The sequence below is a fragment of the Schistocerca nitens genome, chromosome 1 (genome assembly GCF_023898315.1).
Source record: "Schistocerca nitens isolate TAMUIC-IGC-003100 chromosome 1, iqSchNite1.1, whole genome shotgun sequence".
In the NCBI taxonomy this organism is placed as follows: domain Eukaryota; kingdom Metazoa; phylum Arthropoda; class Insecta; order Orthoptera; family Acrididae; genus Schistocerca; species Schistocerca nitens.
In genome coordinates this window covers 1,178,106,044-1,178,131,418 of record NC_064614.1, presented here as the reverse complement: position 1 = coordinate 1,178,131,418, position 25,375 = coordinate 1,178,106,044, and the positions used below count along the sequence as shown (strand labels likewise).

General features: G+C 43.2%; 1 protein-coding gene across 1 annotated transcript in view; it reads left to right on the top strand.

Moving 5' to 3' along the window:
• LOC126239060 (chordin-like protein 1) overlaps positions 1-25,375 on the top strand; it is a 625,989-nt gene that overhangs the window by 132,971 nt on the left and 467,643 nt on the right. The window contains exon 2 of the mRNA XM_049947831.1: positions 8,399-8,470. Coding sequence (XP_049803788.1) covers positions 8,407-8,470 — 64 coding nt within the window. The 5' untranslated portion in view covers positions 8,399-8,406. The remainder of the gene's footprint in view (positions 1-8,398; positions 8,471-25,375) is intronic.

Sequence of the window (25,375 nt, the reverse complement as noted above, 5' to 3'; positions counted from 1 at the left end):
GCCAGACGGGTAATTTGAACTCGAACCTGGGACCTTTGCCTTTCGCTGGCAAATGTCGTAAAGAGCTATCCAAGCACGACTCCTGGCCCGCTCTCAGTCCCGCCAGTGCCTCGTCTCCCAGCCTCCAGAATTTACTGAGTGTCACTCCTGGAAGAAAGCATACTACTAGTCGCGGATTAGCCAAAACCTGGGCGAATGTGAGGGTGGATCGTGAGTCGTGCTTGGATAGCTCAGTCGTTTCAGTTTTGTTTTGTGTTAATAGAAATTGGATCTCTGGACGGTGCTTTACCAACAGAAAATAGAGCTCGGTTCTTTTTCTTTGCTTTCTCCTACGTTTTTCTCAACGTGACAATTTTTTTCAATTATTAGCTCGTGTGGAGAGCTGTTATTGGCTGTGGTCCATCGCCATAAAATACACTGCAAATGTGCATTAGTAGGTGACATTTTACAGATCTTATGTGTTCAGTATATCTAATGCTCACACTCCCACACTCCTACCCAAAATACACTAGAGTCCAAAATTAAAAGAACAAACTGCTATTTCCCCGCCCTGTATCTAATTCATGATACAATCACACAAACTGTCAACAGATGGCCATGCGATCGCGTCGTGCACGGAACATGGCATTCCGGTCAACGGATAACCATGACAACGTTGCCTTGTAGTCCCACATCCACAATCGCTGTGTACACAGTCACAGACGGTGCAGTATGGCACAGAGAAGACGCCTGCCAGGCCATAGGAAGAATGGAATCAGGACAGTCGCAAACTGTTGTGGTCCGATGGCTTGACGTGAATCGTTCTGTTACTTTTCGGATGCGACGACATTTTATACAGATCGAAAACGTATCCCAAAGACCAGGGCGGGGCCGACCACGTGTAACATCAGAAAGAGAGAACCGTTATTTGGCCGCAAGGCACGACAATGCCACCTCAGTGGCATCTGACCTCACAGCATCCACTGTACGTGTTGTAGCGACACAAAATGTGTGCAGAGTGGTCTTCACTGTCGGAGACTCGCTGTATGTGTACCTCTGATGCGTCTTGAGAGGAGGAAACGTCTAGGATGGAGCCGTCACCATGCCACCTGGTTGGTCGAACAGTGGGCCAATGTTCTTTTCGCAGATGAGTCCCAGTTTGGTCTGGACAGTGATTCTCGACGGATTCGCACCTGGAGGGAACGTGGAACATGATTTCGGGACCTAACCATTGTGGAAAGAGCTGTTATCGAGGATGATCCCTAATGGTGAGGACAGGGATTACGTTGACCACTCGAACACCTCTTTAGGGAATTGTACGGTTAACTCGGCAAGGTTCAACTGCTTTCAGTTATCGTGACGAGATCTTGGGACCTTATGTGCGGTTGAAACGTAATGCTGTGGTCCCAGGCTTCGTATTGCCGAACGATAATGCTCGACCTCACAGAGCACACGTGGTTGATGTTTTCTCGGAAACGGAAGATATTACACACCCAGCGTGGCCTGCTCGCTTTCTGGATTTGAATCTCATAGAGCACGTATGGAATGCACTATGGAGACGGCTTGCATCACCAACTATTCTCCAAGTTTGCGAGCAGCGCTGCAGGAAGAACGGGCTTTATTGCCTCAGCATGAGGTTGATGACATCGTTCACAGCACGCCCTGTCCCTTGTCAGGCCTGTATGCTGCCAGAGGTGGTCACACGCCATACTATGCCCATTAACCAGGTGTCGGAATGTGTGTGTATATCTGTTAAGTTGGAGAAAACGAAGAACATTTTTGTCTACCGTTATGCAGGTTGCAGTTGCTTACATTCTGTATTGGCTCTGAGCACTATGGGACTTAACATCTGAGGTCATCAGTCCCCTAGACTTAGAACTACTTAAACCTAACTAACATAAGGACATCACCCACGTCCATGCCCGAGGCAGGATTCGAACCTGCGACTGTAGCTTTACTATCACCTGATTATACCGTGGCAACTTTGCAAAATTTCGGTTTGTTGCTTTAATTTTGAACACCAGTGCAAATCGTCTATAACAATAAGGAAAAGCACAAGGCTGGCAACGTTAAAAACAACATCTGGAAATATCCTACCGGACGCAGTACTCAAAACTGCAAATAAATGCAAAATACATTAAAATATATGCCGTAGACAGAATGTGACGTAAACAGCGTCTCCTATAAAAGTACATGCACTGAAGCGCCAAAGAAACTGATATAGGCATGCGTATTCAAATACAGACATAAGTAATCAGGCAGAATACGGCGCTGCGGTCGGCAACGCCTATGTAAGGCAACGAGTGTCTGGCGCAGTTGTTAGATCGGTTACTGCTGCTACAAATGGCAGGTTATCAAGATTTAAGTGAGTTTGACGTGGTGTTACAGTCGGCGCACGAGCGATGGGACACAGTATCTCCAAGGTAGCAATGAAGTTGGTATTTTCCCGTACAACCATTTAACGAGTGTACCGTGATTATGTGGAATCTGGTAAAACATCAAATCTCCAACATCGCTGCGGCCGGAAAAAGATTCTGCAAGAACAGGACCAACAATGACTGAAGAGAATATTTCAACGTGACAGAAGTGCGACCCTTCCGCAAATTGCTGCAGTTTTCAGTGCTGGGCAATCAACAAGTGTGTGCGTGCGAATCCTTCATCGAAACATCATCGATATGGGCTGTCGGAGCCGAAGGCACAGTCGTGTACCCCTGGTGACGGCGCGACACAAAGCTTCACGCCTCGGCCGGGCCCGTCAGCACCGAGATTGGACTGTTCATGACTGGAAACACGTTGCCCGGTCGGACGAGTCTCGTTTCAAAGTGTATCGAGCGGATGGACGTGTACGGGTATGGACACAACCTCATGAATCCGTGGTCCCTGCATGTCAGCAGGAGACGGTTCAACGTGTTGAAGGCCTTGTAATGGTGTGGGACATGTGCAGTTGGAGTGATATGGGACCCCTGATACGTCGAGACACGTACGTAAGCATCCTGTCTGATCAGCTGCATCCGTTGATGTCCGTTGTACATTCCAACGGACTTGGTCAATTCCAGCAGGACAATGCGACTCCACACACGTGCAGAATTGCTACAGAGTGGCTCCATAAACACTCTTCTGAGTTTAAACACTTCCGCTGGCCAACAAACTCTCCAGACATGAACGTTATTGAGCATATCCGGGATGCCTTGGAACGTGCTGTGGAGAAGAGATCTTCACCCCCTCGTACTCTTACGGGTTTATGGACAACACTGCAGGTTTCATGGTGTCAGTTCCCTCCAACATTTGTCGAGCCCATACCACGTCGTGGTGAGGCACTTCTGCATGCTCGCGGGGGCCCTACACGATATTGGGCACGTGTACCGGTTTCTTTAGGTCTTCAGTGTATATTTGTTAAAACATAATTACTATTAAAAACAGTCTTGATCACGACTTTTTAACAAGGTGACCGGTTTCGACCACTACTGTGGTCATCTTCAGACCATTGAGTAGGAACCTCTTTCTGTTGGAGAATCACTTTATAAGACATTGATCACTGCTGTTCCCGTAATGCATTCAAAAGTAATTTGTTAAAACGTTTCGAATATAGGGCCTTATAACCACGATTCCAAAAAATAGCCTACAGATATTCTTACTAACGTTTTACTTGTTGTTCGACAGAAAAACAAAGGCAGTCCACTGAAAATGGGAAAGCATCACCGACACATGTATGGCTGAAAAAAGAAGAAATTGTGTTGTTTAAGACAGAATTTTATACTTACCAAATCCAAAGTCTGACATTGCACGCACATTTTGCGATCATCGCGAGCCGTTACTTTCGTACTCTTTCTCGGATGACACGCTGCACCGCTTCCGAGTTGCTAGGACGCCTTTGCCCTCGCGCGATCCTCAGCAGTCGGACCTCGGCCGCTCTTGCGCGGCCTTTTGTATCCCGCCTGGAATGCGGCGCGTGGGTAGGAGCAGGAGCAGGAAAATTAAGTCGGTACTGCAGTGAGTAAAGTTGGTTTACAGGTGCAAGAAAGAATACGTAACTTTGCACAGATGCGAAGTCTTAGACCCGTCGTACGTAGAGCAAAGCTGAAGCGAAGTGTCCTGGTTGTCTGCACTTGTGTGGTTCTGGCGCTGCAGTCCGGAACCGCGGGACTGCTGCGGTCGCAGGTTCGAATCCTGCCTCGGGCATGGGTGTGTGTGATGTCCTTAGGTTAGTTCTAAGTTCTAGGGGACTGATGACCTAAGATGTTGAGTCCCATAGTGCTCAGAGCAATTTGAACCATTTTTTGTCTGCACTTTATGAATTGCGGAGAATCTGTACCGATGCTCGTAGAGCTGCACAGCACCAGTTAGAGGGCGCTGTCGTCGGTGTCTCGTGGTAGTGCCAACCTTCGAAACTATGTCGTGGCATCGTTGCTATCGATACCACACGGCCTGCGTTCCGCGATATCTGACGGAGCACGGCGGTCCACGTCTCGACGCATGTCAACGCATACAAGGATCTGTTTCTGGCACGGCTACAGTATCCGCGATCCCCCAGCAAGCTACGTTAAGGGAAGAGTTATATCCGGCTGGTTCAGTCAATGCGAGAGTCTGATGGACTTAGGCCGTCTCATGGAATGAAAGGCACTGTTTTCAGGATAGCTCGATCGACAACTTAAAAAAAAGGAAGTGTCTGAGACTTACTGTGTCCATCCCATATGTCACTCAAGATATACAAGGGGTGTCATCTACATGGCTATTCCGCAGATCATACTTAAGTGCCTGGTGGAGGATTCATCGAACCATCTTCACAGTAAGTCTCTGTTATTCCACTCTCGAACAGTGTGCGGAAAAAAACGAACACCTATATCTTTCCGTGAGAGCTCTCATTTCCCTTATTTTATCATGGTGGTCGTTTCTCCCTATGAAGGTCGGTGTCAAAAAAATATTTTCGCATTCGGAGGAGAAAGCTGGTGATTGAAATTCTTGAGAAGATTCCGCCACCACGAAATACGCCTTTGTTTTAATGATCTCCGACCGAAATCCCGGTTAAAATGGCTCTGAGCACTATGGACTTAACTTCTAAGGTCATCAGTCCCCTAGAACTTAGAACTACTTAAACCTAACTAACCTAAGGGCATCACACACATCCATGCCCGAGGCAGGATTCGAACCTGCGACCGTAGCGGTCGCGCGGTTCCAAACTGAAGCGGCTAGAACCGGTCGGCCACTCCGGCCGGCGAAATTCCGTATCATGTCAGTGACACTCTCTGCCCTATTTCGCGATAATACAAAAGGTGCTCCTCTTCTATGAGCTTTCTCGATGTATTCCGTTAATCCTATCTGGTAAGGTTCCTAGACCGCGCAGCAGTATTCTAAACGAGGACGGACAAGAGTAGTGAAGGCAGTCTCTTTAGTAGATCTGTTACATTTCGTAAGTGTCCTGCCAATAAAATGCAGTCTTTGGTTTGCCTTCTCCATAACATTTTCTGTGTGTTCTTTCCAATTTAACTCGTTCGTAATTTTAATTCCTAGGTATTTAGTTGAATTAACGGCCTTTAGATCTGACTTATTTATCGTGTAACCGAAGTTTAACGGATTCCTTTTAGCATGTGGATGACCTCACACTTCTCATTATTTAGGGTTAGTTGCCAATTTTCGCACCATAGAGATATCTATTCTAAATCGTAATTTCCTTCCTAAAAACGGGTTAATTTTATGCAAGATTCCAATGCTCCATTTTATTCTCCACTCTTTTTCCTAGGAAATCGTGTTTTTCAACATAATCTCCATTTGCCACTGGTTTATCGCAATCTACAGTACAACAAAGACTTTTCGTATTGTGCTACAAGTAAATAAGTATAAGCAATAGCAACGCCACCAATAAGAGAGATACGTGTTCTTTAATAAATAAAGTAGGTAAAAAGAAGGGACAAAAGGAAAGAAATACAAAATAAGAACAGCTTTGCTTGGTTGCAACGAGAGCAATAATTTTGTAACTTTTACTTTTATAACAAATCACGTTTACAAGACGTGTTCGAAAACAGAGCAGACTAGCGGAGTGCTGCATAGCACTGCCCACTACCGGCCAGAGTGGGATGGACAAGCCCAGTAGCTGCACGTGCGGCGAGATACGTCATCGAGACCCACGTGACTGGCCGTGGGGCTACGTCACAGCACGTGACACCGCATGTCTTACAAGCGCCTGCATCCATCTCCAGCGGGAAGCGAGTGACTATTTCAGACGATTTAGTAATTCCTGGCTGCCCGCTCAAATACGTGCAAGTCCGGAATAGCGCATGACAAAATTAAGACCTAAAGTGTGTACCTTTCCCATTAAATATTTATTTCCCGTGGACTGCCCGGAGCTGAACGTTCCCGAAGTGTGGCGGAGAAGCCTCCTAGTGTGACATTACAAGTCGTTGCAAGGCCCGGAATCTCTTTGGCCCCGTACGTCATCTGGTGACATCACACGTTCAACAATTGTCATCCATTTTTGGAGTATTTCCCGACATTTGCGGCCCCATGTGTCTTCGTCTACATCTACTTGGATACGCTGCAAATCACTTTTAAGTGCCTGGCAGAGGGTTCATCGAACCACCTTCACAATTCTCTATTATTCTGATCTCGCATAGCGCGCGGAAAGAATGAACACACATATCTTTCCGTACGAGCTCTGATTTCCCTTATTTTATGGTGGTGATTGTTCCTGCCTATGTAGGTCGGTGTCAACAAAATATTTTCCCATTCGGAGGAAAAAGTTGGTGATTGGGATTTCGTGAGGAGATTCCGTCGCAACGAAAAACGCGTTTCTTTTAATGATGTCCAGCCCAAACCTTATATCATTTCTGTGACACTCTCTCCCATATTTCGCGATAATACAAAATGTGCTGCCTTTCTTTGAACTTTTTCGAAGTACTCCGTCAGTCCTATCTGGTAAGGATCCCACACCGCGCAGCAGTAATCTAAAAGAGGACGGACAAGCGTAGTGTAGGCAGTCTCCTTAGTAGGTCTGTTGCATTTTCTAAGTGTCCTGCCAATAAAACGCAGTCTTTGGTTAGCCTTCCCCACAACATTTTAATGTGTTCCTTCCAACTTAAGTTGTTCGTAATTGTAATACCTAGGTATTTAGTTGAATTTATGGCTTTTAGATTAGACTGATTTATCGTGTAACCAAAGTTTAACGAGTTCCTTTTAGCACTCATGTAGGTGACCTCACACTTTTCGTTATTCAGGGTAAACTGCCACTTTTCGCACCATTCAGATATTTTTTCTAAATCGTTTTGCAGCTTCTTTTGATCTTCTGATGACTATTAGTCGATAAACGACAGCGTCATCTGCAAACAACCGAAGACGGCTGCTCAGATTGTCTCCCAAATCGTTAATACAGATACGGAACAGCAAAGGGCTTATAACACTACCTTGGTGAACGCCAAAAATCACTTCTGTTTTACTCGATGACTTTCCGTCAATTACTGTGACCTCTCTGACAGGAAATCACAAATCCAGTCACATAACTGAGACGATATTCCATAAGCACGCAATTTCAATACGAGCCGCTTGTGTGGTACAGTGTCAATCAAAAGCCTTCCGCAAAACCAGAAATACGGAATCGATCTGAAATCCCTTGTCAATAGCACTCAACACTTCATGTGAATAAAGAGCTAGTTGTGTTTCACAGGAACAATGTTTTCTATACCCATGCTGACTGTGTGTCAATAGACAGTTTTCTTCGAGGTAATTCATAATGTTCGAACACAATATATGTTCTAAAATCGTGCTGCATATCGACGTTAACGATATGGGCCTGTAATTAAGTGAATTACTCATACTACCTTTCTTGAATATTGGTGTGGCCTGTGCAACTTTCCAGTCTTTGGGCACGGATCTTTCGTCGAGCGAACGGTTGTATATGATTGTTTAAGTATGGAGCTAATGTATCAGCATACTCCGAAAGGAAGCTAATTGGTATATAGTCTGGACCAGAAGACTTGCTTCTATTAAGTGATTTAAGTTGCTTCGCTACTCCGACGATATTTACTTCTACGTTACTCATGTTGGCAGCTATTCTTGATTTGAATACTGGAATATTGTCTTGTATTAAATTACATACCTCAGCATCATCTACGTCGCTTTGGAGGTTTTTAAACGTTAATAATAATCACCTTCGGGGTGGGAAAACGTCCTGGCATTTACTTAGAGAAATGTGTAAAATCGCACAGAAAACACAATCTGGCTGGTCTTTAATTAAACATGCCGTTTCGATCCCTATCTAGCCTACCTCCCTGGCCCGCAAATGAGTTCACTGCGCATTAAGCTGTACGAGTAGGCCAAATGTCTCATTTCTCATATGAAACAGCCTTCTACATAATAAAATTATTTTTGCTGAAGGGGTAAGAAATGACAGCCTGACTAATGGGCGGGGTGTTTGTGTTTGTGTTCGCAGGGAGCACGATGGTCGTGAGCTTGTGCCGACTTCTCCTCACAGTTTTCCTCGCCTGCAGCCTTGCCAGTGTTGGTGAGTACAGCAGCTCTCAGCAGCAAAAATACACGAGAAATATGTGTTTTTTTTTCCTCTTCATCTCAGAGTAGCACTTGCAACCTACGTCCTCAATTATTTGCTTGACGTATTCCAATCTCTGTCTTCCTCTACAGTTTTTGCTCTCTACAGCTCCCTCTAGTACCATGGAAGTCATTCCCTCATGTCTTAGCAGATGTCCTATCATCCTGTCCCTTCTCCTTATCAGTGTTTTCCACATATTCCTTTCCTCTCCGATTCTGCGTAGAACCTCCTCATTCCTTACCTTATCAGTCCACCTAATTTTCAACATTCGTCTATAGCACCACATCTCAAATGCTTCGATTCTCTTCTGTTCAGGTTTTCCCACAGTCCATGTTTCACTACCATACAATGCTGTACTCCAGACGTACATCCTCAGAAATTTCTTCCTCAAATTAAGGCCGGTATTTGATATTAGTAGACTTCTCTTGGCCAGAAATGCCTTTTTTGCCATAGCGAGTCTGCTTTTGATGTCCTCCTTGCTCCGTCCGTCATTGGTTATTTTACTGCCTAGGTAGCAGAATTCCTTAACTTCATTGACTTCGTGACCATCAATCCTGATGTTAAGTTTCTCGCTGTTCTCATTTCTACTACTTCTCATTACCTTCGTCTTTCTCCAATTTACTCTCAAACCATACTGTGTACTCATTAGACTGTTCATTCCGTTCAGAAGATCATTTAATTCTTCTTCACTTTCACTCAGGATAGCAACGTCATCAGCGAATCGTATCATTGATATCCTTTCACCTTGTATTTTAATTCCACTCCTGAACCTTTCTTTTATTTCCATCATTGCTTCCTCGATGTACAGATTGAAGAGTAGGGGCGAAAGGCTACAGCCTGGTCTTACACCCTTCTTAATACGAGCACTTCGTTCTTGATCGTCCACTCTTATTATTCCCTCTTGGTCGTTGTACATATTGTATATGACCCGTCTCTCCCTATAGCTTACCCCTACTTTTTTTCAGAATCTCGAACAGCTTGCACCATTTTACATTGTCGAACACTTTTTCCAGGTCGACAAATCCTATGAAAGTGTCTTGATTTTTCTTTAGCCTTGCTTCCATTATTAGCCGTAACATCAGAATTGCCTCTCTCGTCCCTTTACTTTTCCTAAAGCCAAACTGATCGTCACCTAGCGCATTCTCAATTTTCTTTTCCATTCTTCTGTATATTATTCTTGTAAGCAGCTTCGATGCATGAGCTGTTAAGCTGATTGTGCGATAATTCTTGCACTTGTCAGCTCTTCCGTCTTCGGAATTGTGTGGATCATGCTTTTCCGGAAGTCAGATGGTATGTCACCAGACTCATATATTCTACACACCAACGTGAATAGTCGTTTTGTTGCCACTTCCCCCAATGATTTTAGAAATTCTGATGGAATGTTATCTATATCTTCTGCCTTATTTGACCGTAAGTCTTCCAAAGCTCTTTTAAATTCCGATTCTAATACTGGATCCCCTATCTCTTCTAAATCGACTCCTGTTTCTTCTTCTATCACATCAGACAAATCTTCACCCTCATAGAGGCTTTCAATGTATTCTTTCCACCTGTCTGCTCTCTCCTCTGCATTTAACAGTGGAATTCCCGTTGCACTCTTAATGTTACCACCGTTGCTTTTAATGTCACCAAAGGTTGTTTTGACTTTCCTGTATGCTGAGTCTGTCCTTCCGACAATCATCTCTTTTTTGATGTCTTCACATTTTTCCTGCAGCCATTTCGTCTTAGCTTCCCTGCACTTCCTATTTATTTCATTCCTCAGCGACTTGTATTTCTGTATTCCTGATTTTCCCGGAACATGTTAGTACTTCCTCCTTTCATCAATCAACTGAAGTATTTCTTCTGTTACCCATGGTTTATTCGCAGCTACCTTCTTTGTTCCTATGTTTTCCTTCCCAACTTCTGTGATGGCCCTTTTTAGAGATATCCATTCCTCTTCAACTGTACTGCCTATTGCGCTATTCCTTATTGCTGTATCTATAGCGTTAGAGAACTTCAAACGTATCTTGTCATTCCTTAGTACTTCCGTATCCCACTTCTTTGCGTATTGATTCTTCCTGACTAATGTCTTGAACTTCAGCCTACTCTTCATCACTACTATATTGTGATCTGAGTCTATATCTGCTCCTGGGTACGCCTTACAACCCAGTATCTGATTTCGGAATCTCTGTCTGACCATGATGTAATCTAATTGAAATCTTCCCGTATCTCCCGGCCTTTTCCAAGTATACCTCCTCCTCTTGTGATTCTTGAACAGGGTATTCGCTATTACTAGCTGAAACTTGTTACAGAACTCAATTAGTCGAGTAATGTAACAATAGGAGAACTGAACAGGTGAAAACTTGACTGAGCAGGCATCTGGAAATTGTAATAAATGCAAGGTGGTGTTCTATCTCACAGTTTGGATCTACTTTGCTTCGTTCGTTGTACAGTAACATCACAACTAACTCAGTGGTTCTCAATCTGGGAGTAATTACCCCCTGAGAGGTAAAATGAAATTTTCGGAGGCGTAAACACTAAACGATTCGATTCTGTTTAAGTTGCTAAACTAAATTATTTTCACAAGTTTATAAGACTCTAATACCGCTTGTGTAACTTATCAGTAATTACTTTTTCTGAATTAGTGGCATTAATGCTATGGAGGTTACAAGTTCTTCACGTAATCCACTTACTATACACATATGTTGCGCTTTTTCCTGTTTATAGCCGATGATAAAAGTGAGATATATACATAACAAATGCTAAAATCTCAATAAAATGTCTTCTCCAAGTTATAGATAGTACCTCAGTAGTCCAGAAATTGGTTCATTACTCGCTTCGGAAGAGATAAATGAATTAATTGACAGCGTGACACAGCAGTAACTACATAAGGGCTACTATAGTGCTGCACGCAGTATTATTATTATCATTATTATTACTGTTACTATTAGTGGCTGTGGTCGGACTCCAGTTCCTGCCAGTTCAGAAGTAAGGAGTGCACCAATCAAGTGATTTATGAACAGTAAGTATAGTGCACACATTTTAACTTGATTGATCTGAGATGGGGTTGCAGTGTGCAGGTCAAGCTAGTGCGCAATGGAGAGGAGTAATGCAGGGTAAGTATGTTTTGTAACGAGTGGCTGCCCTCACAGTGGATAGTTAGCTTTCGTAGCTGAGAAGGAGTTGTGGGTAGCACTTGCTGCTATGCACCACGAATTCCTTCGTCATTCATTCTAACACGCACACACACACACACACACACACAAACTAAATTCCATTCGTCTTTCATAATTTTAAAAATAAAAGTATGCCAATGAAAGCCTTTTATTCTACAGTTTGTTGATAACGTGGGGAGGGGTAACAGACGGTGGGGTGGAGGCAAGGGAAAGGGGGGGGGGGGTAGTAGCTGATGTCTGATTGCACCTAGGGGTAGTGGTCAAGCAACAGAGATATTTTGCAGGTCAAATGGTGATTAATTGAAAGGAAATCACTGATCTGACCTCACGCTATCTGCAGCAGGAACGATTATAGGCGTCTCAAACGAAACACGTCGCGAACTACGTCCTGAAAACATAAGGGAATGCCACACGTGCTTTGTTTGGAGTATCATTTGAGGGCATTAGACGCGGAAGCCTAAGATCTATCACTTCGGTTTGCCCTTGACTGTGTATCTCCTGGCCTTCCCTATGTTAACCCGTTATTTTGAAGTCATTTTGACTATTTTTCGGCCGTGACTGTCTCAAGAAATATGTAAAGGTTTTGGCGCTACCAGTCACAAACTTTGTCATCTATTGTATTACTTATTTATTTAGCGACATGTTTCGAGAGTTAAACCTCGTCTTCAGGCTAAATTGCATTACAAAAACAACTTTACAATAAGGCCATACTGATATTACATAGTCTTTTTGTAAATGCTGTGGTCATCCCGTGGAAGAAGGGAAAACTTAGTAAGAGGCGATGTCACTTTGGAAGCTGGACTGATGTTTGCAGCCGGCCGCGGTTATCTAGCTGTTCTAGGCGCTCAGTCCGGAACCGCGCGACTGCTACGGTCGCAGGTTCGAATCCTGCCTCGGGCATGGATGTGTGTGATGTCCTTAGGTTAGTTAGGTTTAAGTAGTTCTAAGTTCTAGGGGACTGATGACCAAAGCTGTTAAGTCCCATAGTGCTCAGAGCCATTTGAACCATTTGATGTTTGCACGAAAATATTTTGTAACGGTCACTCACTTTCTTCTTCTCACGTGGCAGTCTCGTTGTGATGTGTTGCGGTGTTTCCGTTTCCGTGGCTCTCTTGGTTACTGTTCACAAATTGTCACTAACAGCAGTAACTTGGAAACACGATCACAAACAGTTCTGTAGTGCAGTGGACAAGATGGCGGTCGAAATACAGCTGGTTTCGATTTGACTATCGATATGTCGATCTATGTGGTGTCAGATGTTTACATGTCGTCTGCATGTCTTGTTATCGTATTCCAGATGTAGGTTGTCGAAATACATTACAAATTGGGCACCTGTTACAATATTATTGCTCACATCATGATATAAACTATTTATTTTACATATTTCTAAGCTATTGCTGGCGCTAGAACCAAACGGCTGTCATGTTATGTATTTTTTATTCTAAGAGTAGTGAAATTGGAAAAGAAATTTCAATTTTTGAAGTCTGTCATTTCATTCCAGGATCTCGTTATTCCCCATGTGGCCATGGATGAGTATTTCCATTTCTTCCAAGATGTCCATTTTTACGTAGTACTTTGAGACCGTTGTCTATTGTAACACTGTGTCCTGTTTCATTTATATGTTTCTCTATAGCTGATTTAATCGGTCTGCCAAGTCTGAAACAGTCAATGTGTTCTTTAAAGCGGGTTTTAAAATTTATTCCCGTTTGGCCAATGTAATATTTGTTGCAATGTTTTGTGTTGGCAGAAGAGCCAACACCGTGTTACGAGTGGAGGCCGAAATGCACGCGTTTTAGCTCACGCAGGCTGGCGTGAGGAGGAAAGGACTATACTGACGTGAGGTCTGGAACATGACAAGGAATGAGAATTCAGAAAGCAGACGTAATTAGTTTGATACTTAACTTTAATCCATTAATGATGAACGTCGCTCTTGGCGGTACATGATTCAAAATATTATCTGTTCAAAATACTTTCTTGAAGTAATTATAATAACTGAATATGGCGTCGTGCTAGGTCGTAGCAAATGACGTAGCTGAAGGCTATACTAAACTGTCGTCTCTGCAAATGAGAGCGTATGTAGACACTGAACCATCGCTAGTGAAGTCGGGGAGTCTCTCTAGACTAGACCTGCCGTGTGGCGACGCTCGGTCTGCAATCACTGATAGTGGCGACACGCGGGTCCGACGTATACTAACGGACCGCGGCCGATTTAAAGCCTACCACCTAGCAAGTGTGGTGTCTGGCGGTGACACCACACAATGACGGCATGCAATTTTATAAATTCCTGCTTTGTTAAGTTTCTCTGTGGGATGTGACATGTCATGTATCAGTTTCTTTTTTAAGTTGTTGTTGGTGGCAAAGGTGATCCTGATGTCTGTTTTTTGAACAGTTTGGTTATTGTGTAGGTAGGAGAGGTAGATACACACGGTCTGTAATGAAACGCCAGAGAAAGAAATCCAATGGCGTCAAGTCTGGTGACCGTGCAACTGCCCTTCACGACCAACCTACCGATCTGGGAAGCATCTCATAGAGGAAACCTCGCACTTCCGTGAAGAAATGAGGTGGCGCATCATCTTGCTGGCAATAAACTATCCCATCTCGGTCATCTTCATCGACCTGTGGAATTAAAAAGTTTTCATTTCCAGATATACAATACCATTGACAATATTCTGCATGAAGAAGAAAGGGCCGTACCGTTTCAATTTGCTGAGGACACAAAACACATTAACTTTGGTGCTGTCATGAATGTGTTCCAGGGCTGCACGTGGATGTTCGCTGCCCATATTGTGCTGTCGTGGGCGTGTTCACCATGCCACTGGTATTAAATGATCGCTGATTGTGTTCAGGAATGCGTCGTCGTCCTCTATCCGATGCCACATTTCCGCACACGATTCCCCTCGGCCGGACTTATTTGCATCACTAATCTACCGTGCCATTGCGAATCTGTATGGTTTCAAGTGTAAACGTCTACACAGTATTCGCCAAACAGTCTTTTGTGGAATGGCAGTTTCTAGAGACACACGCCGCGTTGATTTTTGTGGACTGCGACCAAAGCTCTCCCTAACCTGTCCGACATAATCATCAACACGCGGCCGACCTGATAATTTATCATGTCACAGCAAACAACCCGTCTCAACAAAGTTCTTGTGCCAAGAGCAAATTGTAGGCCTGCTTGGGGATCCTTTCACGTATTTGGTGCGAAATTAACGCCGAACAGTTGTTGCAGAGTTCGCTTCATGAAACCAAAACGATCAGCGAGCACCAGTGAAAGTAGTCATTTTTAAGTGTGCACTACGCTGACGCTCCTGGAGGTGGAATGGGGTACTGATGGACTACGTGAATCAAACCTGAGGCTGTTTGCTACAAAATGACACATCTATCGACTCTGTACGTTATCTCAGTACATTTCTATATCATTCCGAAGTCGTAAAGTCCTTTTTGGCTCGCCTTGTAGTACCACAAGAAACTTCGAAGGACAGAATCTAAGTAAATCTCTGCATACTGAACTGCTAGACCGGAAATTGATACTCGGTCTAACCGTGCGGCAACTGTAGCGTTCTTCCGGTAAAAGCAATTTCCCTCACCATGACTCTGCTCCATTTTCAGTTTACAGACAGACTATGTCTCCCCAGAATATCCTGTCCAGTTCTCTTAAGTGCGTGGACAAAGAAACTTCACCGAGCTCATGTTTATAAAGTGGAGCTATTTTCACTTTATTAAGTGAGTAGCTAATTGCAGTTTTAGAGTGAGCTGCACATAAATAAGCTCAACAGCTGGATCTGTTAACTGTCTGCCACAGTGAACAGCCAGTACCAAGTGTAACATGCTGTCAATATGTATTCCACAATGTCAATTTCCTTATCTCCATCGCCAGAACATAATTTGCCTCGTAATAAGGCTCTACTGCATAAACATTTGTTATTTGTTCCTAACCTACTTCATTTTACAATAAACATTAATTTCATACTATTAAACTAGTATTTTTTACAGTTTACGATTTTCCTAGCCCCAGCATCACAGCAGTTGTTAGTCCAAGAAAAAAATGAATAGGATTTTTGTTGTAGGAAATTTAATGTAGTTTAATTTTGTACTGGGAAACATCTTCGATAGAATCAGCAGTTATTCAACAAAAAAATGAAGAAATAACCGTGAAACTGTCCCCTGTCCCCACACTCACATCCCTCCGGTCGGGATTTTTAGTTTGTTTTTCACGGCACGCCCTCCTACGACTGTTCAAAAATTTCGGACTGCGCTAATTTTTTCCCGCTATTCGACACTTTTTGGTCATCGTTGGCTGGGCTAAGTTGCTCGGTCACGGGTTTTGCGCCGCAAACAGATTAAGCACAAACAGCCTGAAACGCCCATTCCGGTGCGTTTATAATATTGCAGATAAGTCACTGAAAACGGTATCCACACCAAAATATCTGGGAATAACAGTCCGCTGCATCATAAACGGAATAACCAGATACTTGGCTGAGATTCATTAGATGTATCGTGAGGAAACGTAATTTATCCATGAAATAAGGCGCTCACAAAACACTCTTTAGATTGATTCTAGGTACTGCTCGTCAAAGTGGGACCCTCATCAGGCAGCATTAACAGAGGTAGTAGAGAAGGTCCAAAACACAGTTCCGGCAAATGTTCGTTTCTACAAATGGTTCAAATGGCTCTGAGCACTATGGGACTTAACATCTGAGGTCATCAGTCTCGTAGAACTTAGAACTACTCGAACCTAACTAACCTAAGGACATCACACCCATCCATGCCTGAGGCAGGATTCGAACCTGCGACCGTAGCGGTCGCGCGGTTCCAAACTGCAGCACCTAGAACCGCTCGGCCACACAGGCCGTCTTCGTTTCTACATCTACATCTACATGGTTACTCTGCAATTCACACTTAAGGGCCTGGCAGGGGGTTCATCGAACTATTTTGATAGTACTTCTCTACCATTCCACTCTCGAATGCCGCGTGGGAAAAAGGAACACCTAAATCTTTCCGTTCAAGCTCTGATTTCTCTTATTTTATTATGATGATCATTTCTCCCTACGTAGGTGGGTGACAACAAAATATTTTCGCATTCGCAAGAGAAAGTTGGTGATTGAAATTTGGTAAATAGATCTCGCCGCAAAGAAAACAGCCTTTGTTTCGGTGACTGCCACCCCAACTCGGGTATCATATCACTGACACTCTCACCCCCATTCCGCGATAACACGAAACGGGCTGCCCTTCTTTGCACTTTTTCGATGTCCTCCGTCAATCCTACCTGGTAAAGATCCCACATCGCACAGCAATATTCCAGCAGAGGAATGTAGGCTGTCTCTTTACTGGGTTTATCGCGTCTTCTAAGCAGTCTTTGTTTCGCCTTCCCCATAATATCATCTATCTGGTTTTTCCAATTTAAGCTCCTCGCAATTGTAGTTCCTAGGTATCTAGTCGAATTGACAGCCCTTAGATTAAATTGATCGGATTTCTTTTAGTACCCACGCGGATGACCTCGCACTTTTGTTTGTTTAGTGCCAATTGCCACTTTTCGCACCATACAGAAATTCTCTCTACATCATTTTGTAATTGGAACTGATCGTCTGGTGATCTGACTAGACGGCAAATTACAGCGTCATCTGCAAACAATCTAAGGGAGCTGCTCAGATTATCACCTAGATCATTTATGTAAATCAGGAACAGCAGAGGGTCTATGACACTACTTGAGGAACGCCAGATATTGAAATGTCCCCTTAGAAGAATTATACAAGACTGTGCTTAAACTGACACACAATATTTTTAGCGCAACGCAATCTGACTTTCAAAAATCCCTATAAAAAAATGGCCCTGACTTACATTAACCTACACGTTTCACAAGTCACTTACCTCACAAAAATCTTGGTTACTCGAACTACTGCAATACAGCGAGCGCCACTACTGCCAGCTAAATAAAAGATTCAAACTACGGAAGGCACTAACTACTGATAGGGATAGTTAGCAAATTAAAGATTTTAATAGAGAACAAACAATGTATTTACCTTAATATCATCAAAACTCATAATATATATAGCAGTTCATGATATCCAGTCTTACAAATTTCAAAACTCCGCCATTTCTTTCCCCACATCCACCACTGCTGGCGGCTCACCTCCAACTGCGCAACGCTACGCGCTATTCACATCCAGCTGCCGCTGCCCAACACTTAATAGTCATAATATATATAGCAGTTCATGACATCCAGTCTTACAAATTTCAAAACTCCGCCATCTCTCTCCCCACATCCACCACTGCTGGCGGCTCACCTCCAACTGTGCAACGCTACGCGCTGTTCACATCCAGCTGCCGCTGCCCAACACTACAATTGCAGACAACAATGCAAACTAGCCACAGACTGCACACAGCACAGCCAGTGATTTTCATACAGAGTACTACGTAACGTTGCCAATAAGAAAACATAAACAGCCTACTTACATAGCCCCCATGCTCCCCACAAAAAATTTTACAAATTGTTTTGGGCAGTGGCCAATAATGATTTGATAAAATTTTTCATAATTACAATAACAAAGATATCAAATGCACACACTTGTTGATACAATGTTGGTCAAAAGCTAAAATTTTATCACAGTCCATAAAGACAGTCCTGATCATTCATGACAGTAAAATTGCAGAGTTTTTCTCAAAGTCTGAGCAGTAAAAGAAAATGCACACGGAAGGAGTGGATTTCCATGCAGTCTTGAAGAAGTAGTGTTGTCCTTCCAACGGAAAGACAGTGCTGACTCTCGACATGCAGACAGGTAATGGGCCACAACAGAGGAAACCCACAGCAGAGTCATTCGACGTTTTGAAGAATATTGGTAGGTAGGTCATCACCGAGTAGACCCACTGTAGTCCTGGTAGAGATTACGGTATTGGTGGGCCACCAGAGGTGCAGACCCACTGCAGTCCTTGTAGAAATAATGGTACTGGTGAGTCAACAAAGGTGTAGACCCACTGTAGTCCTTGTAGAAATAATGGTATTGGCGGGTCATCAAAGATGCAGACCCACTGTAATCCTTGTAGAGATGGCCAGCAGCCATCTGTTGTGACTGTGCAGGTGCACAATCACCATTGAAGAGTCTTGCGGATAATATAGCAAGTCCATGAACCACCACTCGTGCACTCACAAAAAAAATTTTTTTGAAATGTCCTTAGAACCAGCAATGCTGTTATCCAGTCCCTTGCTGAATTATTAACACATGTGCAAACACTATCAGTCCCTACTTCTCACATATTGTCCATATACTATGACCAACAGAAACGTGTGCAGTGAAATGTACCTTACAAGTTACTTAATTTGATGAACTGGTGTCAATTACAATTTTATAACATAAGAATACAATAACGAAGGTGCAAAATACATCATTAAAGAACATAACAATACAGATAACATTTGTGGTAATGCAGGCTTTACAAAAGAATAGAAATAAAATATACATCACTGTTACAGGAATTATGACATGAGTACATACCTAAAAGATCAGAATAACTTTTGAAACATCAACTTCACACATGAGCATTAAAACAAAACAGAATAAATAATGTCTAAACATCTTTACAAAGTAAATAACATATTATTAGAAAAATTCTACAACATAACTTTTATTAGCTAATCGCATAAAGACACGAAAAACACATATACAAGAGTACACAAACACATACGGGGATAACACAATGGAAAGGACAGGGTTCGTTTTCAGTGTAACATTTGGTACTGCAGTCCAACCCAAAACTTCATTCCATAGATCTTTCGTCTTATTTCAACATTTGTTTTGACCAAAACGTCCTATCCAAGCATGCTTTCTGTATTTATATGTTCACATATTTCTTATCTCATTATTTATTTTCCATTATCTTAAATCATTTATTTCCAAGAAAATCCTACCTAAACTTGTTGTCTCTAAACCCTACTTTTTTGTTCATATCCTCTTTCAAAATACTCTTTTGGCCAAACCATATTCTTATAGCTTCTCAATGCATTTCTTCCAATTCATCACAACTCATTCTCTTTTATAGTCTACACCCTCTTAAGCTAACTTAAATCTACTGAGCTCAGATGCTAAACTAAGGGACGAGGCAATGCAGCAACACAAAACAATTAAAACAAACAGCAATGACAAAAAAAATAGAAATTGGCAAAGCAGGCAACAGCAAATGCAATAACTTATATCTAAACGTGACAAAGCTCAAGCAGAAACAATATTACAGTAAAAATGGCCATGTGTAATACCTATGTCACATCTTAACACTAGAGTGATGCATCAAGAGAACTTACACTAGCAGATAAGTTACCAAATCGTAAAAAAAATTATTTATGCAATTCCTGTGAAGGGAAATGTCTATTTATGTTCCCTCGTTTTCTTGGAAGTAGATAATAAAATTATTTTTTACAGGATCTGTAGGCATAAAATATCTATATTAGTACATATATTAAATTTTATTTTAACCAATGCTGCAGTGCAGCTAGAAACTAGATATTAAACAAAATAGGCAAAGCAAGGCGTGAAACGTCATTCACTAGCCATATGGCATTTCATAATGCAGTAAACAATCTTTCAACTAGCAAGGCAATAGATGTGAAATGTTTCTCATCATTTCATTAGGCATTTTAGTAAACATCATAAATTACGAGCTCCACAGTGTAATCATATGTTTTCAAGTTTGAGCGTGTCGTATTTGCGATGCTTTCTACAAAGAAATGTCAATAGTGAGGATAATGGCCTCCTTTTTTCTTCTACCTGTGCCTCTGAAAGGCACACACTAATGGCTTTTTTCTAGGCGACTGTCGCGCAGCTGCCCACAATGCATTACGTGAAGGTCACTTAACTTTCTTACTGAAATATTTACAACAGCAGTTTGCACTACAGTGGCAGTCTCATATACAAAATTTCACGGGTCGAGAATTTGCATTGCAAATGTGTAGAAACAAAATCTTATGAATATAACAGTGTCAAAAAATTTTCAGTGGCATTGTGATACATTCACACATGTACACACATTTCATAATTCTAAAGTACGATTCTTGGTTTCCAACATCCTTTTCCACAAATCAGAGTCCCTAACCACTACTCATTATTCCTTACCTCATTATACATATACATATTCGTCGACACTTCTTCAATATTTCATCATGAGAAATACATAGCATAATCAAATTCCTCATATATGGTATTATCATCTTATTGATCATAAACATACCTCAGCAGCATAATACACATCGTCGTCGTAAAAATAACATCATAACACCTCAGTCAAATCTCAAAAACGTCGTAGCTTTCTGCAATAATTTCAAAACCTAAATAAAATTCTCTGCTCATTTCAATAGTGTCGTCTACCTCAAACGTACTTTAAAAATCATGATCCTATACCAAATACATCATTCAAAGCTCTCATAGCATCACAATGGTTCCGAAAAAATATGAACAGTTCACAAAGTACAGACAAAACACAATTTCATAAGTGTGAATTTATCCAACTGTGTAATTACGTAAACATCTGTCACTGATATAGTAAAATAAATGTTTGTCTCTCTCAGTTAAATGATCAGATAGCTGTGTAATTTGTGTGTTAGAAAAATATGGTACCGATGTGTAAAGTTGTATAAGCAAATACCATATTAGCTAGGGCTCCTTGTGCTTGCCAAACACATGGTACACAAAGTAAGCGTGTACCCCCCTGAGGATTAATGTAATTATACCCTCAGGTGTTACAGATTACAGCAATGGAATGAAATGTATCATGGAAAACCTTTGTAATTCAAAAATCTTGAAAAATAAATGGTCCAAGTACAAAATTAATCACTCAAATGCGTGTCCTGTAGCGCTAAATGTGCGTCTTGTAAGATAATTGTGTGGAAGTGTCGTAGTTACCGTCCTTTGTAAGCAAAGTTCTGCTGAAGTCAATGTACTTACCTCGTAATAAACGCAGTGGATTGCTTTGGGTATCTTAGTTATTACGCTTATTGCCGTGATGAAGGAAGTACTGTGCTGTAACGTATTGCTGTGCTACGGAAAAGGCTGTCTCATTGTAGCTATACCACAATATTCGCAGTTTGCAAAGCAGAAAATGTGTCTTGACTTATTTGAGAAAACGGTGAGGACGCAAAACCTGAATCTACAGTATTTGCAAGATTGTGTCCTGTCATTTCGGATTCCTGAGGCAAGCTGTTGCCGACCGATCGATCGATAATGCTTCCCTGTTCACTAATTGTTTCACTGTCTACACCACTGTTTGCAGCCCGCTCCATTTCCCTATGTACAATTACAAAATTACTACGTTGAACATTAGTTAATTCATTACTCGGTGGCGCTAACACACTGCTTTCGTCTTCACTGTGGTTTCTCAGTTTACCTCGGAGCCTAGTATTACGTTTTTCACACGCCATTATTGTCACAATATTTCACACGATAACACAGAAAAGCACAATTTGAAGAGCAAAAATAAGAGAACACATTAACGTAGCACTGAAAATAATATCTCGCTAATTGCAAGCGCAGCTGCGAAATACTTGCTGCAAATCTACATGCATGCCACAACTGTTTTACTGTACAACAATGAAAAACTACAACTACCAAGGAGATTCTCTCTACAATTACGCGCTAGCAATAAACAAAAGCTACACTAATTACACAAACTACAAGAAAAAATCAGCAGATTCCAGTGAGGTACCCTCGGCTAAGGGTCGACATATGAAACGTCCCCTTAGAAGAATTATACAAGACTGTGCTTAAACTGACACACAATATTTTTAGCGCAACGCAATCTGACTTTCAAAAATCCCTACAAAAAAATGGCCCTGACTAACATTAACCTATACGTTTCACAAATCGCTTACCTCACAAAAATCTTGGTTACTCGAACTACTGCAATACAGCGAGCGCCACTACTGCCAGCTAAATAAAAGATTCAAACTACGGAAGGCACTAACTACTGATAGGGATAGTTAGCAAATTAAAGATTTTAATAGAGAACAAACAATGTATTTACCTTAATATCATCAAAACTCATAATATATACAGCAGTTCATGACATCCAGTCTTACAAATTTCAAAACTCCGCCATCTCTCTCCCCACATCCACCACTGCTGGCGGCTCACCTCCAACTGCGCAACGCTACGCGCTGTTCACATCCAGCTCCCGCTGCCCAACACTACAATGGCAGACAACAATGCAAACTAGCCACAGAATGCACACAGCACAGCCAGTGATTTTCATACAGAGCGCTACGTAACGTTGCCAATAAGAAAACATAAACAGCCTACTTACAATATCACTTCGATGATTTACATCTACATCTGCATCCATACTCCGCAAGCCACCTGACGGTGTGTGGCGGAGGGTACCTTGAGTACCTCTATCGGTTCTGCCTTCTATTCCAGTCTCGTAATGTTCGCGGAAAGAAAGATTGTCGGCATGCCTCTGAGTAGGCTCTAATCTCTCTGATGTTATCCTGATGATCTCTTCGCAAGATATACGTAGGGGGGAGCAATATACTGCTTGACTCCTCGGTTATGGAATGTTCTCGAAACTTCAGCAAAAGCCCGTACCGAGCTACTGAGCGTCTCTCTTGCAGAGTCTTCCACTGGAGTTTATGTATCATCTTCGTAACGCTTTCGCGATTACTAAATGATCCTGTAACGAAGCGCGCTGCTCTATCTCTTCTATTAACTGCTTCTGGCACGCATCCCACACCGGTGAGCAGTATTCAAGCAGTGGGCGAAAAAGTGTACTGTAACCTAGTTCCTTTGTTTTCGGACTGCATTTGCTTAGGATTTTTCCAAAGAATCTCAGACTGGCATCTGCTTTACCGACGAATAATTTTATATGGTCATTCCATTTTAAATCACTCCTAATGCCTACTCTCAGATAATTTATGGAATTTACTGCTTCCAGTTGCTGACTTTCTACACTCCTGGAAATGGAAAAAAGAACACATTGACACCGGTGTGTCAGACCCACCATACTTGCTCCGGACACTGCGAGAGGGCTGTACAAGCAATGATCACACGCACGGCACAGCGGACACACCAGGAACCGCGGTGTTGGCCGTCGAATGGCGCTAGCTGCGCAGCATTTGTGCACCGCCGCCGTCAGTGTCAGCCAGTTTGCCGTGGCATACGGAGCTCCATCGCAGTCTTTAACACTGGTAGCATGCCGCGACAGCGTGGACGTGAACCGTATGTGCAGTTGACGGACTTTGAGCGAGGGCGTATAGTGGGCATGCGGGAGGCCGGTGGACGTACCGCCGAATTGCTCAACACGTGGGGCGTGAGGTCTCCACAGTACATCGATGTTGTCGCCAGTGGTCGGCGGAAGGTGCACGTGCCCGTCGACCTGGGACCGGACCGCAGCGACGCACGGATGCACGCCAAGACCGTAGGATCCTACGCAGTGCCGTAGGGGACCGCACCGCAACTTCCCAGCAAATTAGGGACACTGTTGCTCCTGGGGTATCGGCGAGGACCATTCGCAACCGTCTCCATGAAGCTGGGCTACGGTCCCGCACACCGTTAGGCCGTCTTCCGCTCACGCCCCAACATCGTGCAGCCCGCCTCCAGTGGTGTGGCGACAGGCGTGAATGGAGGGACGAATGGAGACGTGTCGTCTTCAGCGATGAGAGTCGCTTCTGCCTTGGTGCCAATGATGGTCGTATGCGTGTTTGGCGCCGTGCAGGTGAGCGCCACAATCAGGACTGCATACGACCGAGGCACACAGGGCCAACACCCGGCATCATGGTGTGGGGAGCGATCTCCTACACTGGCCGTACACCACTGGTGATCGTCGAGGGGACACTGAATAGTGCACGGTACATCCAAACCGTCATCGGACCCATCGTTCTACCATTCCTAGACCGGCAAGGGAACTTGCTGTTCCAACAGGACAATGCACGTCCGCATGTATCCCGTGCCACCCAACGTGCTCTAGAAGGTGTAAGTCAACTACCCTGGCCAGCAAGATCTCCGGATCTGTCCCCCATTGAGCATGTTTGGGACTGGATGAAGCGTCGTCTCACGCGGTCTGCACGTCCAGCACGAACGCTGGTCCAACTGAGGCGCCAGGTGGAAATGGCATGGCAAGCCGTTCCACAGGACTACATCCAGCATCTCTACGATCGTCTCCATGGGAGAATAGCAGCCTGCATTGCTGCGAAAGGTGGATATACACTGTACTAGTGCCGACATTGTGCATGCTCTGTTGCCTGTGTCTATGTGCCTGTGGTTCTGTCAGTGTGATCATGTGATGTATCTGACCCCAGGAATGTGTCAATGAAGTTTCCCCTTCCTGGGGCAATGAATTCACGGTGTTCTTATTTCAATTTCCAGGAGTGTATATTGTAGCTAAATGATAAAGGATCTTTCTATGTATTCGCAGCACATTACACTTGTCTACATTGAGATTCAGTTGCCATTCCCTGCACCATGCGTCAGTTCGTTGCAGATCCTCCTGCGTTTCAGTACAATTTTCCATTGTTCAAATGGTTCAAATGTCTCTGAGCACTACGGGACTTTAACTTCTGAGGTCATGAGTCCCCTAGAACTTAGAACTATTTAAACGTAACGAACTTAAGGACATCACACACATCTATGCCCGAGGCAGGATTCGAACTTGCGACCATAGCGGTCGTGCGGTTCCAGACTGTAGCGCCTAGAACCGCTCGGCCACGCCGTCCGTTTTCCATTGTTACAATCTCTCG